The following is a 26,137-nucleotide window of genomic DNA, read 5'->3' on the forward strand; positions in this document are numbered from 1 at the left end:
GACATGCACGTTGTGTAAAGAACAATACATGGGGCAAACCAAAAATAAGTTTTCCATCCGTTGGTCTACCCACCGTTCGTTATGGAACGCATTTCGACACGATGGTCTAAGTGACAAAACCGCACTGCAACATCACTACGCCATATCCCACCCCGATATACTTGATTGTAGACCGTTAATTTTTAGCTGTTATATTGTTCAGTTTGTTGCCCAGCCACCGTTCCACATGTTAGACATTTGTGAGGATAGATGGCTAAACAAAATTAAAGCTAGAATTAATATTCAAAAAATGGTACTGCCCCAAATTAAGTAGTATTTGTCTAGTTCTTATCGTTTCCTTACGCCTCTACTCCATTTTTTCTTTTTGCTTTGCCGTTGTTGTGCTGTTTTTTTTTTGTTTTTTTTAACCCGTTCTTATTGTTTCTGTACAGGGGTTGTACACATTGAATGTCACTACTATTTGAAAGCTTTTATATTTTAGTTATTTTACTTTGTTTTATTTAATCTTTAATGTTTCTGACTCTTTCCTATACTGTTGCATTTGTTTTTATTCAGATATACTGACGATGCCTTAGTTGGCAATATATATATATATCTTTTAAGATCTGGTTAATGTGTCTGACCTGAACTGCTAGCTTTGCTAGATTATTTTGCTGTTACTGATCAGGAATTAAGGTCGACATTTATCTTGCAAGGGTCAAGGTGATTTCTATTTTTCACATATTCAGTGCATTCATTTTTAATTTTTATTTTGAAATTTAATAAAAACTTGCAAGAAATTTGAAAGAAATGTTGGTATACCCCCAAAAAATTCATGCTCGCTTCGCTCGCCAGGTGCACCTGGACTTAAATACAGTACGTTAACAAACGCTGAACTAGATTAACCATTAAGGTTATCGCGTTAAGTGGTTGTATTACACTTTTCAATATGAATAACGACTTGTGGACTCGAATTTTGAACCTAACAAACGCTTTTTGTCCCGCTTTGCGCCAACACTTTACTGCCTCCTTAAAAGTAACTAAACACGATTTTAAGTGCAAAAACATATCCAAAGCCCGCCTGATTAACAGTTGTTTTAACATTTTAATAACATAATTCGTAGTTAACATTTTGTGCGGCCCGCAGAGACCTTTCTGAGTTTTGTTTTAGCCCGTGACTAGAAAAAGTTTGCCGACCCCTGTTGTACAGTATGTGTAGGCTACTCTTTCAACAATAATGAAATTGCCGCAGTTATTCACAACTTATTGATTTCGAAATCTTTTGTGATCCAGTATCGAAAATCTTACTTGTTGCGCTTTGAATTTATGATGAATTAATGATTTAAGCAGAGGGAAGCAATCTCATCCGTCCCATTGATGTTGTCAGTTTTGTAAATATAGAGAATTTGGTTTTATTTATTTTTTGCTTAGTATTGCGGTCCGCGAAAAAACAGATTCACAAATAGTGGTCCGTGGTCCAAAAAAGTTTGGGAAACCCTGCTCTAAACAACCAAGAATCAATGCGAAATAAATCTGCAAGTTTACACTTTTGTTCAGTTAAGGACTAAATAGGCCTTTTTATACTGTAGAATCTTGATAGCCTATGGTCTGGCATTAGTAAGCTTGTATAATTATAATCTTGGTCATACTTGGGCGAGCAATATGACTCTATTTTTCGAGCAATAAGTTATGGGAAAATAACAACCTGCATGCAAGTTTTTTCCATGTTTAACAATAACATATTCAAGCAATGATTGAAATACTTGTTTAACTTTAAATTACTTCAAAATATAAAGGTTTAATACATTTAATATATAGGCGTCGATTAAAGTTATATAAAGTATACATTGTTTGCATCTTCAAAAGTTTAGTTTACGCAGAGCATTGGTTTCACAAAAAATGATCAATCCACTAATGCTAAAGTAGGTTGGCGTTTTAAATTTTTCGCAGAATGATGGAGACAAACAAATAGCCTAAACAATATAACATATGAAACTCAAAAAAACTATATACTGGCTCTGTATACTGGCTCTTACGTTCTCTGTACTGGCTGAACATAGAAACTCTAATCATACTGATTGATTTATAACACTGGCCAACAAAAAAATTTTGGCATAGAAGGTAAGACCGATTTTAAAGTATATCAGGGGCGCTGAGCTCGAAAATTTTTAGTTTGCAAATTGGCTCTAGTGTTTTTAGATATTACCGAATTTAGGTGTTTTCGTACCTTTAAATGGGGGGTGGTCACAATAATGAGCAAAAGACACAATGTGATTAGCTAGATAAAGACACAATGTGATTAGCTAGATGAAAAGTGCTACATAAATCTATTTTTTTCCACATATTTAACACAAAAACTGCCCCATTTATTCGTATTTTCATCAGACTCTCCTAACATATTGCAATTGGTGAGACTAAGCTTTCTATACCATCAGTATACCAAAGCCCACACAAGAAAAACGACAATTTGTGAAAAAAAACAGTTGAAATGAACATATCTCCATGCACAAGCTATTCACATATATAGGCCATTCCTTTTTAATCCAGTGTTGAACAGTGACCCGACTATCCCAGTGACAAATAAAGCAGGAATACTTGATGTAGGCGCCTTAATGTCCTAAGAGAAAGTTGACCATTTTCAAATCAACGAATATCTTTCAGTTATGCACACTATAAGAAATTCTCCAGGAGCATCTTTACACTTTGGTAGAATGGTAGTGCTCCTTTAAATCGATTAAGTGGCCAATTGGAACATAGGCAAACTTATTTCCGTTGTGGAGTTGCACACATGTCAAACATTTTGGAGGGGAGCTGTCAATGAAAATAACCTTCATTCTTCTGGTTTATATTCAAGTAGACCCATAAGTCCTTTGATGTTATTACAGTACAGAAAAAATCTTTAGGATAAAAGTTGCATTAACATTTCTTCTCTGACCCGGTAAAACGTTATGTTTGTTGCCGAATCAAGAATGTTACAGAGGCGAAAAGACAGGACCTCAGACGCTTCTTTAGATAAACCTAAATCACGAACTAGGTCGTTTAGCTGATCTTAAGTCAAAGGTTTCGGTTTACTTCGCATTTGTGAAGATGTTGAAGAGTCGGTGTCATTGCAGTTGCTAGTATTGCCATCTTCGTCTTCCATTACATCCAACATCGCAGCTTTATCCGAAATCAAATCTGGCAGGGACGTAAAAACGGGAACAGGAATTTCAGGGCAGTGTGCAACTGGCCGTAAAGCAGAATCAATGTTGGGGTAGTGGCATGACTTCTTCTTGTTTCGGTTCAAACCTGACATGTCATTCATGCAAAAATATCAACCATCATGGTGATTCTTAGGCTTACTTTTGTTACTGCTTTATGGTAGAGGAGAGAAAGTAATCCAAGGCCTGTTTTACCTCCCAAGCGAGACATTTATACCAGACATCTCAACATTAAGGCAAAATTAAATAGCTGCTTTACATGGCTTTAGCTTTTATAAACTCATGTTACTCACTAGCCTACATTTTTCATGGTATGTAAGAAAAATATCTCAAAAACTAGCAATATCTCAAAAACTAGAGCCAACTCAGCAAAAGTAATGGCATTTTCGGACTCAGGGCCCCTGATATACCCCTAAATCGATCTAATGTATCATGCCTTTTGAAAAATTTATTTTTTTATTGGCCTGTGTAATATTCAGAGACCACATAGTGTGTTGCAAACTATCATGTTAGTGGGATGTTTAAATGTAAATTAAAGAACACAATGTAAATGTTGATTTCAATGCTTAATGGAATTATCTTAAGACTGTTTATTTATTAAAACAGATAAAACATAAAATCATTTCTTAAAATCTTTCAGAAATATATATTACACCTATATGGCATCGTGCTTATCTGTACAAAAACAAACATGTAAAATGCCAACATTGGTAGTTAAAAAGTAAAAATATAAAATTAAAAATTGTATGATAGTGTATAGGTCTAAAATTATAAAATACCTGTAGACGTCAGATGCAAAAGCAACAACTAGCTAAGTGCATCAAGCAACAACGTGAAAAAAACAGAAAGAAAGAGAAAAAAGTACGCAACTGATAAGCATGTTATCAAACGGTGTCGCGGAGCATTTATTAATGGAAAGAAATAAAACGGGACAAAAACAAGCCCTGAGCAAAAAAACTTACCTCACGCGTAGTAGTATCATTTTTTGGATATTTATTTCGGCTTTGATTTTATTAAGCCATTTATCTTCAAAAATATCCAAAAGACTGACTGGCGGGATTTGTAGAAATACAACAACAAAACATTGGTATAAGTGGGGCTTTCTTTGCAATGTGGTAGTATGTTGATATGCATAGTGCCGTAAGAGCGCATCTCGGTCGTTGTTGGCCAAATAATTAAACGTCTTCCAAGTTGCTTGAGTATTCCAACGTGTGGAAAACTTGGTTTTAGTTTGACCGACATACTGCTTGTCACACTTCTTGCAGGTGGCCACATAAATGCCGTAATGGCTACACGTCAAATTTTGGCGTAGCCGCACACTACCTGTCGGTGTACTTAAAACAGTAGTGTGTGGCACCATGGTTTGCTGTTTGTCAAAATTGCTACAAAGAGCACATTTACCACATGGACTCAAAGAACCAATTTTATTGCCAGTCTGCATCCTCGACATTCCTTTAAAATTTGTCAGGAAATGTGCCAATGTGGGCCGTCTTTTGTATGCGATGCAGTCAAAGGGCTCCATCGCTAATGAAATGCGCAATAGAAAAGCGGTAGCCCAAACAATGCCATCGCGCATTTTGTTAACCCACAAATTATCAAATTTCAATTTCGACAGGCGCTGTTTGACATTTTCAACTTTTTAAATCAAGATAAAACAACCCATTCTTTCACTATTATCAGTTTTACTACTTTTTGTTCCACCAAAAAATATGACTTTTAATGGCACAAAGATTTGAAAACAATCGGGTGTTGAGTTCATTGCTTTTTATAAAATTAATTATTGTGACACTGTTGCGAAAAACAGTATCAAGCTCAAGTGGCATTCAGTTGAATGCAAGTACCTATGTGTGGATCATGCAATGAGTAATAGTGATTTGTTTATTTGCATGTTCTTTTACCTTTGCAACAAAACCAGCATGCTTGCACATCATTGACCATGTGCCATTCATACAGACTGCAACGCAATTTTTCCATCGCAAACCTACAGTTGTTAAACCTTTATCGACTTAAAAATATATATCTTCACCTGTAAAGCGGCTTTTCAAAGAAGACAAAAAGCAATTCTTTGATAATTTTTTTATACAGCAAAATATTGTACCTACAATAGCAGCATGTTTTATACATCTGTCATCTTGTCAAGCTGATTAACAAACTTTCAACGAAAGATTAGCAGCTGGAATTGATCATCACTATTTCAGCAATTTGTCTGGATACAGTGTAAATAGATACAAGAATTTTGCGAATTTTGTAGCCATACTTTTTTCTGTCATTTTGAACATTTTAACAGCAGCGGATAAAAATTTGTCCAACCTGAAAGCTTTGTTAGTGGCTATTTGATAACTGCATCCAAAAGATGTATTTTTATTTCAAATTGATTAAGCAAAGAGGTTTCTCTCAAACATTGCCATTACAAGTAAACTTTTGTGCAAAAATGTTTCATCAATTTTTTTTATATTCATTTTCAGCTTTTTTGTGTGCTTTTAATGTTTCCACATTTTTGAAATTCTAAATCTAGCTATTGACCGATAGTGAAATCAACACTTTACACTCATAACAAAACTTTCAGCTATTGACCGATAGTGAAATCAACACTTTACACTCATAACAAAACTTTCAATAGCTACAGCGAAATCAGAATGAATGCAACAAGGTTAATATCAGGTAGTTTATCACAACGACATAAAATGTCACTAGGTCTGAAACCAATAGCAGCCAGTTTACTGCATACTAAATCTTTAGCACTTTTGCCACACTTGGATACAGCAGAATACAATTTGGGTTAACACAAACTCTCTTTAAAAGTAAACTGAAATTTCCTTCCCCATAGCCCAAATACTATAACTTATATAGATGCAGAGAGCCTTGTAGGAAATTTTCCCTCCTTTCTCATGTAAAAAAAAACTAATTAATGAAAACCTTTTATAGCGTTAAATTACCATTGATATAAAAATTTATAAAAAAGATATCCCAGAATAATTCTTAAATGTAGTAACTCAGTGTTTCTTAACTGTGGCCAATGATGAAAATTGTTTTTCTATTCAGCAAATAATACAACCCAAAGGTCTATTAAAATGTTTGAATATATTTTTATCTTAGACAAAACTGTGCAGTTCATGTAGCACAGGGGTCAACAAACTGTGACCGCATTTTATTTGGCCTGCGTCTTATTATTGCTCTTGTGTGGATAAAATACAGTTAAAATATTGTTGGATGCACTTACACTTAAAATTACCATGAACAAAAATCTTCAGGTTTTTATTAATTTCTTCATTTAACTATAAAAGTTCAACACACTGTTATCATTTGCCCACAAACTTCAATCCTTACAGTTATCTGGCCCTTTATGAAAAGATGTTGGTTTACAAAAACGTGGGACGTTTTTAGCTTCCCTTGATGCCCTGAAATTTGACCAAGCCACACTCGTAATTAGCGTGCAAAACTTAGTTTACAGTTTGCATTTATTTGTTGATTTATATTAGGATGTACTTTTGCATTCAAAAACTAAGCATGCTTCATAGTTAGCCTTTGCTTTGCAATTTGCATATATTACCAATAATTTTCGTTTTTTATTTACGACACTAAAACACACACAAAAAAAATATAGCTTTAAATAAAAGTTGTTGCTGCATAACCTCAATCATTTTTTTTGCAGGAAAAAATATCATCAATTGGTGACTCGGCCTATGATTTGAAGCTATGTGTTGTGGTCAAGCGTAAATTACAAACATACTTTTGGAAAAATAGAGATTTTGAAGAACTGAGTGTAAGTAAATAAACTTTGATGTAAATATAGTAGTTAAACCAACAGCAGTGTCATGTGTCAGTTAATTTTATTACTGATCATTATACTTTTTTGTGGCAACACTCTAAAAACTCATATTTATTGTCTGCTTTCTTTTTCTTGTTTTTATCACCGGTTCTATTTGAATCGGATCAGCGTCAGCGCTTTTAGCATACAGACCTGTCATGCAAAATATTGGTAAGTTATTTAAACAAATAATTTATAACAATTAGTATATTATATCTTTTCGTTCAACCGTAGATCAGGATCTTCCGCTCCTCTAGCACCCAAAATACTTCTGATGTATAGCTCATCCAAAGGATTAGGAAGATATAGACCTCTACCTTGCATGTTTTTTATGCTGCATTTACTTCTATCTTTGCCACTTGGGCAGAGAAAGCGGAGTCTTTCTCCAGCGTGATAAATTCTTACCTGTCAACAATCTGATCATCTTAAACAAATCTTATATCAACCAGAAAGCCTGTTAAATAGGTGTCTCTCAATTAGTCACCGCTCACCAAATCAAACCTTTTAAGAGCAACAAGTTACATCCGTTGTTCACCTGTTTGGTATTCCTTGGTACACATGCAGTCGGGCTGAAACTGCACATAAATTGCAATGCTTTACCAAATATTCTACAGTTTGGACATATCAACCACCTTTTTTGCCGATACGTTATCAGCCTTATTCTTTGCATATGTCCGACTTACTTGTAGCTAGAACAGAATTCATGCAATTTACTTTGCTTTATTTGCTGGTCTAACTCGCAGTTGTGTGCTGCCGGTAACTGTTCAGGAATACTAATTCGGAAAATCGTGTCATGGTGCATGTTCCTTTAGGTCACCAACTTTTTGGGACATGGCCTAGAAATCACCTCATTCTAAAGTTGAGCCCGATCACTTTACTAGTGCAGGTAAATATACTTCATGCTTTAAACTAGGAAGGACTCTTTTTAAGTCTTGAACTTCAAAACATCTGAAGTATCATCTTCGTTAAAATCAAAACAGTTCAGCGAAAACTTGCTTGAAGATAGTATTTTATTTGTCTGTACATTTAACCCAATTTTGTGATGGCAAACTTTTAGTCACTATTTGGGACAAACTGCTGTTATCCTACACCAGTGGTTCTTAACCTTTTTTCTCCTGCACCCCCGTTTATCATAAAAAAATATCGGTATTTTTCAATTATACTATCAGTAAGACACCATAAAAATACCAAAGTTGAATCTTAACCCTGCGACGCTCTAATATAGGAGTGTGGCATGATTCAAAATCCCTGTGCAAAACTTAGATGTCCATCAACCATATCATACTGTTCTGACTAAACATAGCCTAAATTGCCCATAATAAGTAGCAAATTGAACATAATTTGTAGTCATGTTTGTTACATTATTTATTTTTACAATGTGTTAGATTTCTCGCCACCCAACGTGTGGTACGGATGCCGGAAAGGTTGTTTGAACGTAGCAATCGCCTTGCTTCTGTATTATTCTTTGTTATATTTATTGTTTTGTTTGCGAGCAGTAATTTTGCCTGGTTTAGAACAGCGCTTCCACTACTCCGCAACCGTTCCCGTAGGTGTGTTACTTGTGTTTTAAGGGTACTTTCTAATCAGTCGCTTTAACGCGAAAAATATATATATCACCAAGGTAGGTATTTTGACCTTATACAATATTCCAGGTGTAAATTTTTTAACTTAATATGTAAAACTTTTTTAAAACATATGTTACCTTCTATCGTCATAAATTGAATACATACTTAACCACCAGGAACTACCAGGAGTATTAAAATACAACAATTGTTTTCAAACTTTACACCAAAGTGAAAAGGGAGATTAACCATACGCTCAAAATCCATAAAATATCATTGTTAATATATTATTGGCATTTTGTGATAGTATAAATAGTCTTGGAAATTGTTTCAAAAAATATCTGAAGCTACAAAATACAAAGCACCAATGTCCGGTTTCATGTTCCAAATTTTATTAAAAGTCCTCTGTTTTCCGCCAGTATTGCAAGGGAGTACAATTTTTAGGAATTTGACTAGCTTCAGAAATTTTCAAAAAGTCTGTAAAACTGCAAAATCAGATAATAAAGGAATGTAATACGTAAAATTTTCGATGCCTTCGGCACATTTCATTTTAACTTCTCCTTTTTCTATTGGCTGTCCATGATATTTGCTGATGTTGTCGATCAACATATATTTCTTAGGTGTTCCGCTGATTTTATTAGCTCTGTTGGTGTGCCGCAACTTCAAAAAGATTTTAGGACAATGTTTTGTAACGAAAAAAAGTTTAAAACCCCTGGTCTAAGAACTGATAAAATATAGTATCTCAACAGTTTGCAAAATTATGACCTATTCTTCTTCAGTTACTTCTTCTTTCAGTATCTAAACATGTGTAATTTTGTTGTTATATGTAGGACAGCATACACACAGGTTTAATCACAAACAAAGGCAACATAGAACCAATAAAATCTTCGAAAAAGTTAAATATTGGAGTAGAGCTCGCGCCTCCCTAAAAATCGTTTGGCGACCCCCGTAAAGAACCACTGGCCTACATTCCAAGGCAGCGATGAAGTTTAATTTGTTATACCATAAAACGATCCAGTATGCTCGCTCAGACACAGCAAATGGCCATTTTAAAATCAGTGAATAGACATTTTATTTTATGTGCGCTGGTCTTCCCTAAGCTGTTAGAAAACATTTGGTTTTATATAAAAACTTGTTTGATTTATGTGGCAATTATTCATCTTGTGTGATATTTAAAACAGATATCTATTTCCAAAGTATTTCAGTGAACATCTAAAATATTTTTAAAAGAAATTGGCAGTGGCCGAAACACTTCAAGATGTGGCCTGATTAAAAAAAAATGTAAAAGTCATCCAGCTTTAGGCTAAATTACTGTTTTTTGTTATATATCCTAGCGCTGTGTAATTTTAGTAACATTGTGCTGGTTAAGGTCTCTTCACCGCTAAAGTTGATTGTAGTCTTTAAAAATATGAAATTGTTTACTGTTTCTATAGTTTCAACATGTTCTGCAAAATCATACATTTAACCAAGGAAATCCCATTAAAGGGTGTCGAAATAAGAAATGAAGTTAAATGCCTTGTAATTGTCTGGCAACAAGTTTTATTCTGTGAACCCTTGACGCTCACCGTTTTAGCCCTTTCCTTTCATATATATATATATATATCAGGGATGTGTTCAGATTTATTTATTTTTTTTCAATTAATGGTTTCTGTCTTTCCTTTCATAAGTGTCAAATAGAAATCATTTTTTTGTTTTAGGTTTTTAAATGGTATTGGTGTAAATGTTAAAAAATGATATATTTAGCTTACTTGTCAAACATATGGCATATATATTTAGTTAATGTGATTTTTTTTCCCTTACTACTCTAGGTGGATATTTCGTTACCCGAAGTACCCAAAACTGTGTGTTGGTGCAAGGATTCAATCTGTATTGGTTTTAAAAGAGAATATGGTCTAATTAAGCTTGATGGCACTGATTGCAGTCTGAAAGAACTTTTTCCTACAGGTAAAAAATAGTATACACCTACCGCAACCTCATTTAGTTTTGTGTTATTTATACATCTTTTTGAAATTTGTTTAATGGCAAGCTAGGCTTACACTCAACTAGTTACTACTGCAATGTACTGAAGCAGCAACAGGCTCATGGTGTTAAATTTCATTATTATTAGTATCTTTTATGACACAACAATGAATAAACAGTTGAATCCTGAAATGATGGTTACTGTATGGATTTACACAACAGTTTCTACGATACCTGCATGATAAACGCCAGTGGTTCTTAAACTTTTTTTAGCCGGGCCCTCCTTTTGTAATTTTTTTATGCCCCTACGAAAAGCAATTCAGCATTTTTTTATTAATAACACTGAGACAATATGAAAATAGTTAGCGTAATGCTGGTCGCGCGAAAAAATTGGGTTTTGGTTTCCTTGAATTGGCTTAATTGCAATTTAGGAGGCTTTTAGCATTGGGCCCACAACAAATTACTGTGCTCGACACATTGGGCCCACAACAAATTACTGTGCTCGACAAAACGTGTCGTGAGGAAATTGACTCCACAAGTTGTAAGGCTGTGATGTGGAGCGCAAAAAGTCAAGCACAAAAATTAAACATTACGTTCTCGTTTTTTAAAAGATGTGACGACACACAATACAACGGCAATATTACAAAGAACGTTATAGATTTGCGCAAAAACGAGTCCCCCTGCTGCTAGCCTGTTATCATATATAAAATATGGAACAAAAATAGTTTGAAAGGGATAACTTTTATCATCTATCTATTAGTTAGCAAAACTGAAATTAAATAGGGCCGTTATTTCTTCGATGATATATGTATAACATATAGACAGAAAACATGCAATGCCACTTAAAGAGAATTTGTACTTGAAAAGAAAAGAAGTAGATAATTGAAATTACAATTTTGGGCAGTTTCAAAGGTAAAGTTGGGAAAAAAAACAGAGTTTGTACATCTGTAGGAGTGGTGCCTAACCTAAACGATACCATTAAAATCACGGAAGAAAATTAAATAATCAAGTAAAGCTCGCGCCCCCTGAAGAATTGCTTGGCCAGGGGGCGCGCCCCCCGGTTAAAAAACGCTGATTATTTAATCCGGCTATCAGCTTTTGATATCGCAAAGAGTAGAAGCGGGTCAAAGAAACTTTAAGACTGCCTTGTCCTCACATGAATTCTTCGCGGGCCACACAAAATTTATTTGCGGGCCACGTGTTCGTCACCCCTGAGTTAGACGGTCCTGATGTTTCTCGCAGTTTGCCATTTCATATACTTTTCGACTATTTTAACTATGTAAGTGCGAAAAATTGTTGCGCTTCGCGCGAATGATTTTTATACGTCCGTTTTATTTACATTTTAATGCTGTCTTTAGAACTAGATCAGCGCTGCTTTACCGTTGCGCCGTTGATGGCTGCCAAGTGCGCCGCGGACAAACTTGCAATAAATTTAAAAGAAATGCCATTATACCAAAAAAATCGCGCTCGCTTCTCTCGCCAGGAGTGCCCTCACTTACAAATGTTAAAAACACTTATTTTAGAACTATTTAAGTGGCGTTTTTAGGTTGTGCTAGTCCAATAACACCCGGGAAAACGATCTTCATTTAGTATTGCAGGTGGCGAAAGACGTGCTTGTAATTTAGCGTAGTACCGTACATGGATCTACCAAAATCAATCCATTGTATTTTACGGTCTTGTTTTTACTCCTGAAGCTAACGATTGCACACCAAGCGGTATTATTTATGATGTCATTACAATCGCTATTTTATGACGTCATTAACGTCAGACGAAAAAACGGGGAATTCCCCAAGTTGAAAATTCGGGACCCCCCCTTTTTAAATTTCTGGATACGCCCCTGAGTATATGGTCAATATACAACAACAGCACATCCTCTGTCTATAATAGAAAAGCATTAAAAATCTTACATTTTTTTTTCTTTTTATTTTACTTAAATCCCATAGCTTTAAGGAAATACATGCACAAGTTGATAATGTAAGTGCCTTAGTGTGTATAGTGTTCGACACTAAAACCTGATAGGGCCCTAAACGTTATGAATCTTTCAAATTTACTTATTTGTTCATTTTTTGTTAAACACTCTTCACATCCTTATGTGGAAATTACCATTTTTGTTTAATTTTTTTCATAAAATTCAACTATTACATTATTTTTACAAATCTAATGCATTTTATTTTGCCATTATAAACTGATTTTAATGTAACTAATTTTGTTTTAGGTAAACTGATGGAACCTGTTTTGGGAAAACTTAATGTCGACCAAATAGTGTTGATGAAAGATGACACTAGTATATTTATTGATAGTGATGGTGAACCCACATATAAACATTCTTTTGTCTGGTCTGATATTCCCTTGGTTATTGGTATGATGAGAAGTTGCAAATTTATATATTGTAGTGCATATTTAATTAGGTTTAAAGTGATTTATTTATTTTTTACTTGTGAATCTAGAGGGCTCCTAACAGATTACAATTTTAACTTTCCGATAAGTGTTAAAACTTTTATTGTTTTGTTTATGCGTTTACAATATGGCAAATACAGGTTACTATTAAGCATCTATTTTATGTTTAAGCTTCTATAAAAGCCTGGTAATGTGAGTTTTCTTCTCAAAATAATAAATAGATTGCAGCACCCCTACGAGAATTTTGTTAAGTGGCTTACATCCCAGGTTGCTGCAGCGCCCCAGCTTAGAACCACTGCAATAGATACTAAAATAAAGGTCTTTGTGTCCAAAATTTTTATTTTTGTACCAAGTGTTTGTTTGTTTAAATTGTGTTTGTATTGCTTTGTATTAAACTTACTATATTTGTTATTGTTTTAGATTCAAAGCCCCCTTACCTTATTGGAATATTACCCAAATATATTGAAGTTAGAACGGTGGAACCAAGGCATCTAATTCAGAGTATTGATCTGCATCAAAAGCCAAAAATTCTAGCCAGCTGGAGGTATTACATTATTAAAGTTTGTTGCAAATAGTACGTTGCAATTTAATTTTAGTAAGTTGTGGTACCCTCAGTTCACACAAGTCTTATAAATTCCCAAGACATACCTTGCAAATAAGATGACAAAGATATTAAATTTGTAGTATTCATTCTTTTTGAGCTTGTCTAAGCCAATTACTTATAATTAAAAAAAACATGCAGCTGAAATCCAGTCTAGCCACATGACCCGAAAAAATAACGGTATTTGATTTTAAGTAGAAACTTTTAAATTAAAAAATCAGCCGAATATTATAGAAATGCTAGTGTTGAGGCCAGACATTGTAAAAATGTTTTATATTTTTTTTTTCGTCTGTAATGTCATTGTCAGTGAATCTGGGAAAACATAAAAACATTATACACATTAGTCAGAATAATTAATTGAAAATTAAATTGAAACAAAAAATTTAAAACAATAATTTCAGTTAAGTTTAGTATGCATACCTCCTGTTGAAAATAACAACACGTAGGGGACGCGGCAACAAACAGCTCAAAGGCAGCAAAGCAAAAAAGTAAAAAAATCATAGATTCGTAAGAACACAATAACAACATCTAAAATGCTACTTATTTATGGGCTATACAATTTTTAATGTATTAATACTGGCTTTTTTAATTAAGCCACTTATCTTCGGAAATTTTTAGCATGTCAAACAAGAGCTGGCAACACACTGTACAATATAACATTTAGAAATTAAAGGTCTGTCTTTAAGTGTTAAGGGGTGAAATATGACGAAAAGATGGTGCAACACTGTTTTTCACTTCTGCCATTGTGTTGAAATGCATTCCATGAAGAACAGTGGCTGGTGGGTAGAACAACAGATGAAAAATGTATTTTTAGTACATTTTTTGTGCCCAAATCAGTCCTCTGTATTTTTCTTTGGACAAGGTGCATGGCACAACAGACATACCACAATTGTGGCAAGTAAGCGCTTCCGTAAGCAGTACAAAATAGCTACACAAGGCTATATTGAGAAGTAAGAACCAACTGATATGTTGATAAACTTATCTATCTTTCGCTAACTAATGTACTTGTCATCCAGACCAGGCAGCCAACCATTTGGTATATACTTGTTTTTTCTTTTTCACCTTCCTCCATCCTTACTGCGCTTTGAGTAACATTGATGTCGCTCAACATTGGTGAGATGTAGACATTCACCGCAGCGCTGAAATTTCACCACTGACACATGCTACTTGTTTAGTGTGCACTTCACTAGGTTTGCGACATCATGAGCCAATCTAGCTGAACACCACAATCTGGCCACATTGCCAGGACTTGTCCATTTTTTTAAGGTTATGGAAGTGGTTGTCACCAGGGTTGGGCCTATTATGGGATAACATAAACACAACAGTGACTTTAACGTCATTGTTAAACATCTTTGCTTGACCACAGGCAAGATCATTTACAGCATTTGTTTTGTGGATTGATAACCTGTTAAGCAACCAAGGCAAGTCGTTCTTCACAACAGAAACGTTAATGCTACATAATTTTCCACAAACACAACCATGACTTGCAGCTTGGGATTTGGAAATCACCAAACTTTAAAACTGTATGCAAAGGAGTAATTTTTACCCCAACGTTCACCACAGATGGTTTTGAAGCAAGCAGTGTCTACACCTGACTTGTTAGTTTCAGCTCCACAACCTTTGGTTACCCTTGAGAAGCACTATGTTGACTTTATCTTTAAAATTGAGCCATCATTAGAATTAACAGGCACATACGGATTTTTGTGAGCATGTTGCCCCCACATGTGCTTTAGAATCACATCTAGATATTTTCCCAAACTTATCAATCGGATTAAACTTTTTTTGTCTAAACCAGTGGTTCCTAAAGTGGGCGCCAGTGCTTGGGGGCATTGGCGCCTCTCAAGGGGGCGCTGGCTACTAAATGAGCGATTGGGGGCGCTGATAATGAATTGGGCAGTACCAAGAACATTGCCAAAGTAAACATGTGCGCTGTTTGTTTAATAGCATTATACTTCAATTTACTTATTCACTTATTTGTTTTCGGTTGCATGTTCTGAGAATTTTCGGTTAATCCTAAAATTGAACACATTAATTTGTCTTACTATTCTTATTTTTGCGTCAATAGACTAATTAGAACACTATTGTGTCAAAATAATATTGTATTTCTTCTCGCATGTTGCAGATGCCAAAGGTAAATCTTTAAATTACTGTTATCGCGAATAGCAATATTCTTACATTTCAGTTAGTGAGCTGGTAGTTATTTTAGATAGTCATTAAGAGTGCTAAATATATGAGTTCAGCCAAACAGAAATTCAGGCAGTACAATTCAAGTTATCTCCAGTATGGATTTATTCTAGTCGCAAATTCCGAATCACAGCCGAAGTGTTCACAGTGCTCTATAAGTGTTTTCTAAAGAAGCGATGAAGCCATCCAGACATTCCGAGCATTTAACGAAAATTCAGCTAGATAAAGTAGGCAAGAGTTCAACATTTTTTTTCAAGTACTATGGGACAATTTTAAAAACCGGAAAACTGTTGGCACGCTATTTTCAAACCTTTCCCATACAAGCAAGAATGGATTACGTGCATCGTACAATTTGTCTTTGATGATTGCAAGGAAAAGCAAGCCGCATACGATCGCGAATCTGTGATGGGCCGTGACCGTGGCTTCACGGCATTCCTAAAAGCAGCGAGTCCAAACTTGCTTACAATTCATTGTGTGATTCTTTGGCAGCATTTGGTGGCCAAGAATATCAGTGGTCGTCTTAACCTCTCATTGAAGACTGTCATCAAGGCAGTAAATAAAATTAAAGCTCATGCGCTTAACACACACTTGTTTAAGCAATTGTGTAAAGAGAACGTCGAGACCTTTGAGCGCTTACTTCTACATACGGAAGTAAGATGGCTCTCCAAAGGAAATTGCCTTGAGCGATTTTTCACACGGATAGATACTGTTGTGGAATTCTTAGAAAGCTATGACCTTGGCCTTGCCAAAGAAATTATTGCTATAAACAATGATATCGCATACTTGTCAGATATATTTCCACATTTAACGAATTGCACCTATCCCTTCAGGGCAACAAGGTAAATCAAATCAAGGTAAAATTAGCAGTGTGTGGATTTAAAAATAAGCTTGTGTTGTATCGGCGAAATGTAGCTAGTCGGAAATTCTTTCAGTTTTCGAGTTTACAACAACTTGCTTGATGTTAAGAAATACAGCAAGCATATTCAGGAATTGACATAGAAGTTCAGTTTCAGGTTGTATTACAATTGGAGATTCCTGACTGAATAATCGAACCATTCATTGATATTTCCGAGCAAGGGATTCTTCAAGAGGAACTTAATTAAATAAACATTAATTTGTATTAATTCAATGAAACATTCACACATATGTGTGTTAATATCTGAGATCTAGTCCTTCGAAGCTGCTTTTTGACCAACGACTACGGCTTATGTATAATTAGTACACCGAAAGCCATCGCAGACTCACCGAGTCTGTTGATCTATGATGCCAGCAGGGCAGACTAGAAAAACAACTAGCCTGCAGTGAGGTTCGAACTCACGACCTCCGGTCAAGCCGGGACCGTCGCTCTACCAACTGAGCTATGCAGGCTCAGAAGGGAACGAGTCGAGAAACAACCATACGCCATTGCTTGCTCAATTTGTTAGTACAAGCAACCTTATTGAAGGGGATCCACAGTACCGTATCATTTATTCAATGAAACATTCACACATATGTGTGTTAATATCTGAGATCTAGCCCTTCGAAGCTGCTTTTTGACCAACGACTACGGCTTACGTATAATTAGTACACCGAAAGCCATCACAGACTCACCGAGTCTGTTGATCTATGATGCAAGCAGGGCAGACTAGAAAAACAACTAGCCTGCAGTGAGGTTCGAACTCACGACCTCCGGTCAAGCCGGGACCGTCGCTCTACCAACTGAGCTATGCAGGCTCAGAAGGGAACGAGTCGAGAAACAACCATACGCCAATGCTTGCTCAATTTGTTAGTACAAGCAACCTCATTGAAGCACATATGTGTGAATGTTTCATTGAATAAATGATACGGTACTGTGGATCCCCTTCAATGAGGTTGCTTGTACTAACAAATTGAGCAAGCATTGGGCAAGCAAACAATTTTCATTCTTTTAGAAGTTCAATTTGTGCCGTTTAACAGTTTAAAAGAAATATATCTGGCAATTCCATCTCATAAAAAGTCATCTTATGCGATAAATGTTTAAATCCTGGAATGTAGTCAATCATTGTCATCTTTCATTAAACCTTGTAAACTTAGTGTATGTAGAGCAGGCATCGTCCACGGCTTCTATCCTGAACGCTTGATCGAGTTTTTTAATCAGCGTTTACATTCCATACTCTGATGCAGTTCCTCATGTCAGTGTGCAGGAATTTATTAACAACACAAGTGGATTCATATCATAATTCGAATAAATGTTAATACATACACAACAATGTTTTAAAAGCAGAAACAGTATCGGTGTAAGTTAAACATCATTGCCTATTAACTAGCTAACAAGGCAAGCTCCTACTGCGATAAGGTAGTAACACCAACTACCGTTAAGGACAACTACGAATTTAAAGCGCTGCTCGATAAATTTTGACCAAAAGGAATTTAACGCATAATTAGATTTGTCATAACAGCGTTCCCGCTAAGTACATTCTTTTTGTGCAAAAATCTGGGCACTTGGGCACTTTTTTCACGGAAGTGCGCAAGCAAAAAAACATTAAAAGTTAAAATTGCCCAATTCAGTTTTATTTTAGCTACTTACAACTTAAAAATGATCAAATTAGTTTTATCTGAGCTACGTACGGACAAAAAGTGCCCCAGTTAGTTTTACCCTTACTATGTATGGACAAAAAGTGCCCAAATTAGATTTATCGGAGCTACATGCAGACAAACATGTGACCAAATTAGTTTTATTCAAACATTTTAGTTTTATTACTCAATTACAGTAGTAAAATGCTTGCAGCTATATTGTTGTTATCCTTTGGCAAGGTGCATATCAACTTATTATTGGTAAAACATCAACAATTAATCATGATTTTGTAAACTGGCTTTGTTCAATCTTTTTTGAAAACGTTGCAAGAAAAAAGTTTGAGAAACACTGGCTTAAACAATATCTCTGAAAAATGTTCAGGTGTATTTTTACAGTCATGACATGTCAATCAACTTTTTATCTAAACCAAATGTGAAGGCTATGATGGCAAGTTTGTTAAATAACATCTAATAAAGGTGTATAAGAAATGTGTTACTGCTTTATTGAATAACTTGAATATAATGCATTTATAATATCAACCTAGTGAATAACTTGTTAAATACATGCTCCGATTGATACCAACATATGAAACACTTTAAATAAAAAATAAGTTTTCAGTGACCTAATATTTCCAACTGGGATAAATATTTAACCTGTGACATGTAAGCCATATAGTGCTACAGCAACGACTAGAAACAATAACTCTTACCATTGGACAGTTATTGTTGTGGAAAGCCAAACACTGGCATAATAGTTAAACCTACTAGAAATAGACAGACAGAGCGTTGATAAACCAACATTTAAAACATTTACATTTGAACGGAAAATATGACTGGCTTTACTAAATATGTTTTAGGAACTGGATATTTGTTGCATCTATGTCCCATGTTTGGGTACTGCGACAGCAACCACTTTCAGATCAAATTCAACAACTAATTAAAGATCGCGAGTTTGAACTTGCTCTCCAACTTGCAGTAAGTGATGCTTAAATGCTTTTATTTAGGTTGTTTGATTTTTTTTTAATGTTAAATTAGCTGTAAAAAACATCTAAAAAAAAAAAAGTTCCTTTTTTAAAGTGGGGATTTTGCTAGCTATGCAACGTTCATATTTTTATATTTTAGAAATTGTCCCTAAATGATGATGAAAGCAAAAAAAATGAAAGAATTCAACATATACATACTCTTCTTGCCTTTGAGCAATTTTGTCAAAATAATTTTGAAGAGTCATTGAAAAATTTTGCAAAACTTAAAACAGGTTTTTATGAATTAATACTTTATTGGTTGTTTTTAAATTGGTTGCTTTTACACCATATTAATTATTTAAATTTATGTGACTTTTGCAGATCCTGCACAGGTCATTGGTTTGTATCCAGATTTACTTCCAACAGAATATCGCCAAAAACTCACCTACCCACATGACCCTCCCAAAATTAAAGATTCTGACTTAGAAAAAGGTCTTCTTATGCTTATTGAATTCCTGACACAGGTAAAAAAAAGTCTTAGGTAAATTTTTCTATTGTTTAGTGATGTTATTTGTTTTTACAGAAACGTAATGAAACTTTACAAATACAAGAAACTCAAATAAAGGATTCTTTTCCAATTGTCAAGGGAAATATTGTTATGTCATCAAAACGGATGTTACTTCAAGTTATAGACACAACTCTTCTTAAGTGTTATCTAAAGGTTAGCAATGCTTATTTAAGTTTTTATAACAAATAAATTAGTAGATATTTTAGCTGTTCCAAGGTTCATTTATTTAGACAAAATACCTGGCCATGTCAAGGTTAAATAAGGTATTTGATTGTGCCTAAAAGTGGCATGGGTTGTTCAAATGCAGAATTAACTAGATGGGTTTGTAGTTATATGGGCCGAAAATTTATTTTCGGGACATATCTTGTTTTTGCCGCTATTCTTTTTTTGGTTTCCTATGGTATGTTTCAGACCGATTTTTGTCCGAAGCTTTATAGAAAAAGTAGACATCGTAGAACCTTCAAATTTTCAGACATGGCGTAGAGTGGTATGTAGGTGCTTTGTAGAAGTTTATGAGGCTGCACCCCCAGGGGCCTTTGCTTGGGGGGCAAAAACCTGAAACATTGCGTTTTAGCTCTTTCTAGATAACGACTGCCATCTAGCAGCAGATAAACTTTCATACAGAATTCGTTCATATTCGCTTGCTTTGTCCAGCTTGTGAAGTGACGAAGCGACTCACCGCCTGCTGCGCTTTATTGTCCCGCGCGTGAGACTTTCATTGTGCGAAGTGGCAGGTCCAAAACTGGGCTCGTGCGACTTGCATTTTAAAAAGAGGCTTCTCTTTAGTAAAATTACTTAGTGGTCTTAAGAAACATCTTATTTTACCGCCGCAAATTTAAATGCGAAATCTGGTGGCAACTCCAATCCAACATATCAACACCAGGCCTACACAACTTAAAATTGTGTATAAACTGTTGCTACCAGGCATGGTAATGTAAATCAAAACACAGCTCCTCTGGTAATTGTAATTGTTAACCAACGTTTAACGTTCAATAATAGCACGAGAATCAGACTACAGGAAAAGATTATTTTTGGAATCTTGGAACATCCATAAGAAGGGTAACACCATGAACGTCAAAACTGATGTGTTGCTTTCTGCATGCTACAAGCACCTGCGGAAGGCCTAGAGGCAGTCGCTAATTATTTTCTTATTGTTTTGTTGCTCGCGTTTATTTCTGCTTTTTTTCCCTTTCCATTTATTGTACGAGCGTTCAGTGTCAATCACCCTGACGAAGGCGGCTTGTATAGGTTGCCGAAACGTTGGTTAACAATTACACTTGCCAGAGGAGCTGTTTTTTGATTTATATTAAAATTGTGTGTTGATATGTTGGATTGGAGTAACATACTATACAGGTGCAAATAGCAAATATTCTCCAAATACGATTTTTCCAATATTCTTCAAATCGTATTTCATCGTATTGTCGCGGTAATACAAAAAGAGGTAAGGCCGTGAATAAAGTTTCACCCACCGTACAATTAAAGCAAGGAAGCATTTCGAGTAGGGATGTTCATGGCAGAATATCGGCGACACATTTATAGTGAAAAGCTTCGCCTAATAATCAAGTGTCAATAGGGTGTATTTACCGCCGCAAATTTAAATGCGAAATCTTAAGGCAGTGTACGCCTCTCTGTTAGCACCTGTTGTGCATGTTGCTCCAACCAACATACCAATATCAGGCCTAAACAACTAGCAAAACTTTCGATTTAATAGTTTGCGTATTGAGCACATAATAGTGTTTTTCATATTGTTTGAAACTACAGATTTAAAGTCTGTTTTAACAGTGATTGCTCGGACCAAGCCATGGTAAAAATTTACCGAGTAAAAGTTTGCATAAGTATTGCAAACCATAGGCGTTAAACCATTTTAAGTCTTTAGGAGAATGATAATATTTGCTTTTCAAACACGTAAGCTGGCCAAAATGTAATAAAATGGCCATACACATTATCTACGTAAATTATATTTATCAAATATATGTTTCGATCATTCCCCAAGTACTACGCCATATTTGAACCCCTTTCGCATCAAAGTGGGGAAGTTTTCGGCCCATATCTGTTTTTGCTTGCAGAAACAAGTTAAGGAAAATGAAAAACAAAATATGAAATATATAATATAAAATACACAATACAAAATATTAAAAAATATAAAGTATAAAATAAAAACTTAAAAATGAATATGAAAAAAAAAATTGAAAAAATAAAAAATAAAAAATAAAATCAATTTAAAAAAAATTTAAAACAAAATAAAAATAAACACTAAGACCTGAAAATATACCCCCTGACAAAATATACAACAACCGCATCCCCGTCTAGTTGATTCTTATTTTGGAAATAAATAAAAGAATTAAAATTAGTGAAATCTAAATGGCTTGGCAAGTAGCAAGTGCAACAAACATTTCTAAAGGTGTCGCAAGAAAAATTATAGGATACACTCAGGGCGGCCCAGGGGCATATTCAGAAATCCAAAAAGGACTGGTCCGAATGTTCAACTTTTTCCTATTTTCCACCCGACCTTAATGAAAAATGACAGCATAAAATAGTGACGGCATGACATCATAAATAGGTAAAAAGATTCAGAAAAGTCATTTAACGTCCAGCAAAAGCGAAACTTGAGACGCAAAGCAATCACATGCGTCGTCAACACTCCTGCCAGGCGCCAGCTGCGAAATTGCTTAGTGTGCAAAGCGCAATCGTTAACATTAGACTGAACTGTAAACAAAGACCATGAAATATGTGTGTTTAATTTTTAATTTCGGTACAATCATAATTTATCTACTGGTTGGGTCAACTCCCCAGGAAGATGAAAGTGTGCAAAACGCACAGCGGGGTGATGTCAGTCATTTTTAACCCGATTGGAAAACAGGTTATCTATTAGTTTTTAAGGTGTTTCCTAAAAACATCAAATATTAACGTACATGTCTTGATTTTGTGACAATATGGTCATTTTGAAAACGATAAATTAGTGAGAGTATAACAAACACAAACTTGATGTGAAATCAATAAAAGAGACATTTTGTCAGGTTCATATTCATTTATAGAAGTGGACCAGTTAATAACTGGTGTAAACTTAAAATGGTACATAAAATATTTTTTCGCAGTCTGCATTTGTTGATTTAACCAAGTCGTATTGTGTCTAAAATACCACATAGTTTAAAAATACATATCATTAAATAATGTCAAAAAGCATGTTGTTCCCAAGTAATCACCTTAAGGAGAATGTACTACCTAAATCTTATTGTTGAAATCGTGCAATGCATAGCCAATCCTTTTTTAAATTGAATTAATAAACAGATTGCATAGAAGAAAGAAGAAATAGACACCGCTACTCTCACATTTTTTGTCTGAGTTAAACTTTTTTTAAATGCACATTTCTTTATTTATTAATACCTTTTTAAATATTTACCAGTTATATAATCACCCAATGTAATAATTTAAATATATTTAGCTTCTATCTGGCTTCTGATTTGTAGGTTAATTATTTAATGCCTTTTCTATGTGAAAATGAACCCATTCGGCAAAAATGGTAATAAATTAAACAAGCTGCAAAACTATGAGCAGCAAAATCATACTTAAATAATGTCACCTCTTCTCATTAAAATCCTTGTTATATTTGTAGCTTATGTTCAAAACTAGATCTTAAAAAAGAGGCCAACTGTCAATAATATTTGCAAGCGGAAAACTTAACAGCCTTTATTTTTCAGACCAATGATGCTCTAATTGCACCCTTGTTAAGGCTACCAGACAACCATTGTCACTTGGAGGAAGCAGAAAGAGTCCTTAAAAAGGCACAAAGGCACAGAGAGCTAATTGAGCTGTACAAAAAAAAGTCTCAACATCGCAAAGGTATTTAAAAAAAAAAAAATGTCATGCTTTCAGTTTTACTTTCCCCAATATTTCGACTAATTGATTTAACAAACAATAAAATGCATTCAATATTTATTTTAAATCTTCAGCACTGAATGTTCTTCTTTTACAATCTCAAAAAAACAACTCAAGGACACAAAAGCATGAAGATGTGATAGAATATATGCAGCACATGGGTAAACTTGGTTTGATTGTTGTCAATCATGGTCAAAACCCCGGTCCAGGCCACATTAATTGTTCTTTGTTGCCTGTGAAACATTGCTTTGTTATTGTAAATGCGCAATCAATTAACAGCAAACCCATCTGAATTGTTTGGTTTAGATTTTTACACCAAAATTAAATTGTTGTTCTACCACTGAGCACATTTCTGATCCAAGGCCGTGGTAAGTGAGGTATCCAGGGGGGAGTGATTTGGACCCCCTATTTGTAAGTGATATGGTTGTTTTCCCCTTTTTGTAAGTGGTATTATCGTTTTTTGTTCATTTTGTCAGGGTGGAACTCACTGCCCGTTTTAATGTAATTGGGTCATGCGTCTTTAACTAATGCAAAACCAAAATTTTACCCACAACTCTGTTTTGTCTCTTGTTTGTGCAATGGCTGAATGTAAATGTAGGATACTTTTTCTCTTCGTTATTCGTTCAGGTTGGCAGATTAGCAAGTGTGTATTCTACAATTGACAACGCTAAGTTCAGCCCTCTTTTTTCTTGCTAAAAATATCGTTTAGCATAGTGTTTCCCAACCTTTTTATGCTAGGGCCCCTTGGGCTCCATATTATTTCATATTGCCCCCTTAAATTAATGATGTAGGTGGCTATGTGCATTACTTAAAAAATTAGGGTATATAATTTACATACAACAATAATTGCGTTGAGGTACACACTGCAGCAAACTACTTTTCACTACCGCAATTAAAATGGCGGACGATTCAACATATTATTGTTCCATGCATACTAAAACATTACACTTCACTACATTTTGCGGAAAATTTAACTTGATAATGCAACCAGTTTTGTCGTTAGCCCAACATAAAAGATTACTTGCGCTGGTCTAGAACAGTGGTCCGCAATCTTTTTTCACCTGCGGCACACCAACATAGCTAAAACAATTTGGCGACACACCTACGAAATATGTGTAGACCGACAATCGACAACATCAGAAAATTCAGGGACAGCCAAAAGAAAAAAAAGCGAATGGTCATTAAACGCGCCTGAGGCACTGAAAATTTTATCTATTACAGTCAATTGTATTCTGATTTTGCGGTTTGCAGACTGCCTAAAATTTCTGAAGCCGGTGAAAGTCCTGAAAATTGTAGCCTACAATAGCTGATTAGATAACAGAAGGCTATTAGCATTCGAAAAATGAAACCTGGCCTTGGTGCTTTTTACTTTTTTTGCATAATTTATTTTCTAAAACAGCTGCCAAGACTAATTGCACAATCACATGATGCCAAATATATATTTACATTTGTATTTTATGGGTTTCAAACGTATGGTTAATCTTGTCTTTGGTGTAATGTTTGGAAATATGTGTTGTCAGTTAAAAAATATATTTTGATATTTGATTTGTGGTTATATAAGATAACATAGGTTTTAAAATTTTTTTTTAAATATTATGGAAAGTTCATAAAACTACACCTGGGGATTATCGCATAGGATTAAAAAAACCTACCTTATTAATTATTAAACACTAACAGTACCCTTAAAAACGCAAGTAAAACACCTTCGGAAACATTGTTGCTCACCTGGCATGGTTACAGCACACCAGTTGCGGAGCACTGATCTAGAATCCTACCACAGCGTTGAAATAATTATTAAAGCAACGCACAATATTTGGTTTAGCGTGTCGGTTAGTGTTTGGGTGAGGGCAGATCAAGTATTATTTCTTAATTATATTGCTTAACCTACCCAAACGCTAACCTGTACCCTAACCAAAATAATATTCATTGTGGTAGGATTCTAAACCAGCGCCAGGTTACTTCCTAATATACATGCATTGTTTCTCAAGGTTATGTTATTACCAGGAAAACTTTTGCCGCATATAAGATGGTGAAACGTAACAACAACCAACAACCTTAAATAAGAAAGCCAATTATTATGTCAGAATTTAACAATGGATAGGAAACTTCTACAAGTTCGCAGTACGAATGTTGCCATTAAAGCTTAAATGTTACATACAGTATTACAGTGCTGTTTGTTACTATTTTTATGTAAATTGTTTATAAAATTTTCCGAAAAGTACATTTACGTAACGCCCCCTTATGTGCGCTTAGCGCCGCCCTCCAAATGAGACAAAGACCTAAAATCTCCCCTTGTAACTTGCCAACGACCACATTGGAAACCACTGGTTTAGCACATAATTACTCACTGTTTTAACAACTTTAAAAAAGCATTAAAAGTGAGCCAATATGTAGCTTTGTGCGTTGAGTCCTTGTTTCGTTGCTGAGTTACTAATACATATTTTTCCAAAATGATGAAAGCATTCATTAATGAGACCTTCTATTTAGCTCTCAATGATTTGTTGATAAA

General features: G+C 34.9%; 1 protein-coding gene and 2 non-coding genes across 3 annotated transcripts in view; 1 reads left to right on the plus strand and 2 right to left on the minus strand.

The window, feature by feature from the left end:
* The window catches only part of LOC146168102 (vam6/Vps39-like protein), a 45,548-nt gene that overhangs the window by 13,420 nt on the left and 5,991 nt on the right, over positions 1-26,137 (plus strand). Inside the window, exons 4-13 of the mRNA XM_083380799.1 lie at positions 6,832-6,942; positions 10,358-10,493; positions 12,724-12,867; positions 13,326-13,449; positions 19,080-19,197; positions 19,345-19,477; positions 19,566-19,708; positions 19,768-19,905; positions 23,451-23,592; positions 23,703-23,789. Of these exons, the coding sequence (XP_083236925.1) occupies positions 6,832-6,942; positions 10,358-10,493; positions 12,724-12,867; positions 13,326-13,449; positions 19,080-19,197; positions 19,345-19,477; positions 19,566-19,708; positions 19,768-19,905; positions 23,451-23,592; positions 23,703-23,789 (1,276 nt within the window). The remainder of the gene's footprint in view (positions 1-6,831; positions 6,943-10,357; positions 10,494-12,723; positions 12,868-13,325; positions 13,450-19,079; positions 19,198-19,344; positions 19,478-19,565; positions 19,709-19,767; positions 19,906-23,450; positions 23,593-23,702; positions 23,790-26,137) is intronic.
* Trnaa-ggc (transfer RNA alanine (anticodon GGC)) lies at positions 16,984-17,058 on the minus strand. The gene has a single exon. It is a non-coding gene; the product is annotated as a tRNA-Ala (tRNA).
* On the minus strand, positions 17,329-17,403 carry Trnaa-ggc (transfer RNA alanine (anticodon GGC)). Its single transcript has one exon. It is a non-coding gene; the product is annotated as a tRNA-Ala (tRNA).

Source organism: Ascidiella aspersa, chromosome 1 (genome assembly GCF_963924565.1).
Source record: "Ascidiella aspersa chromosome 1, kaAscAspe10.2, whole genome shotgun sequence".
NCBI lineage: Eukaryota > Metazoa > Chordata > Ascidiacea > Phlebobranchia > Ascidiidae > Ascidiella > Ascidiella aspersa.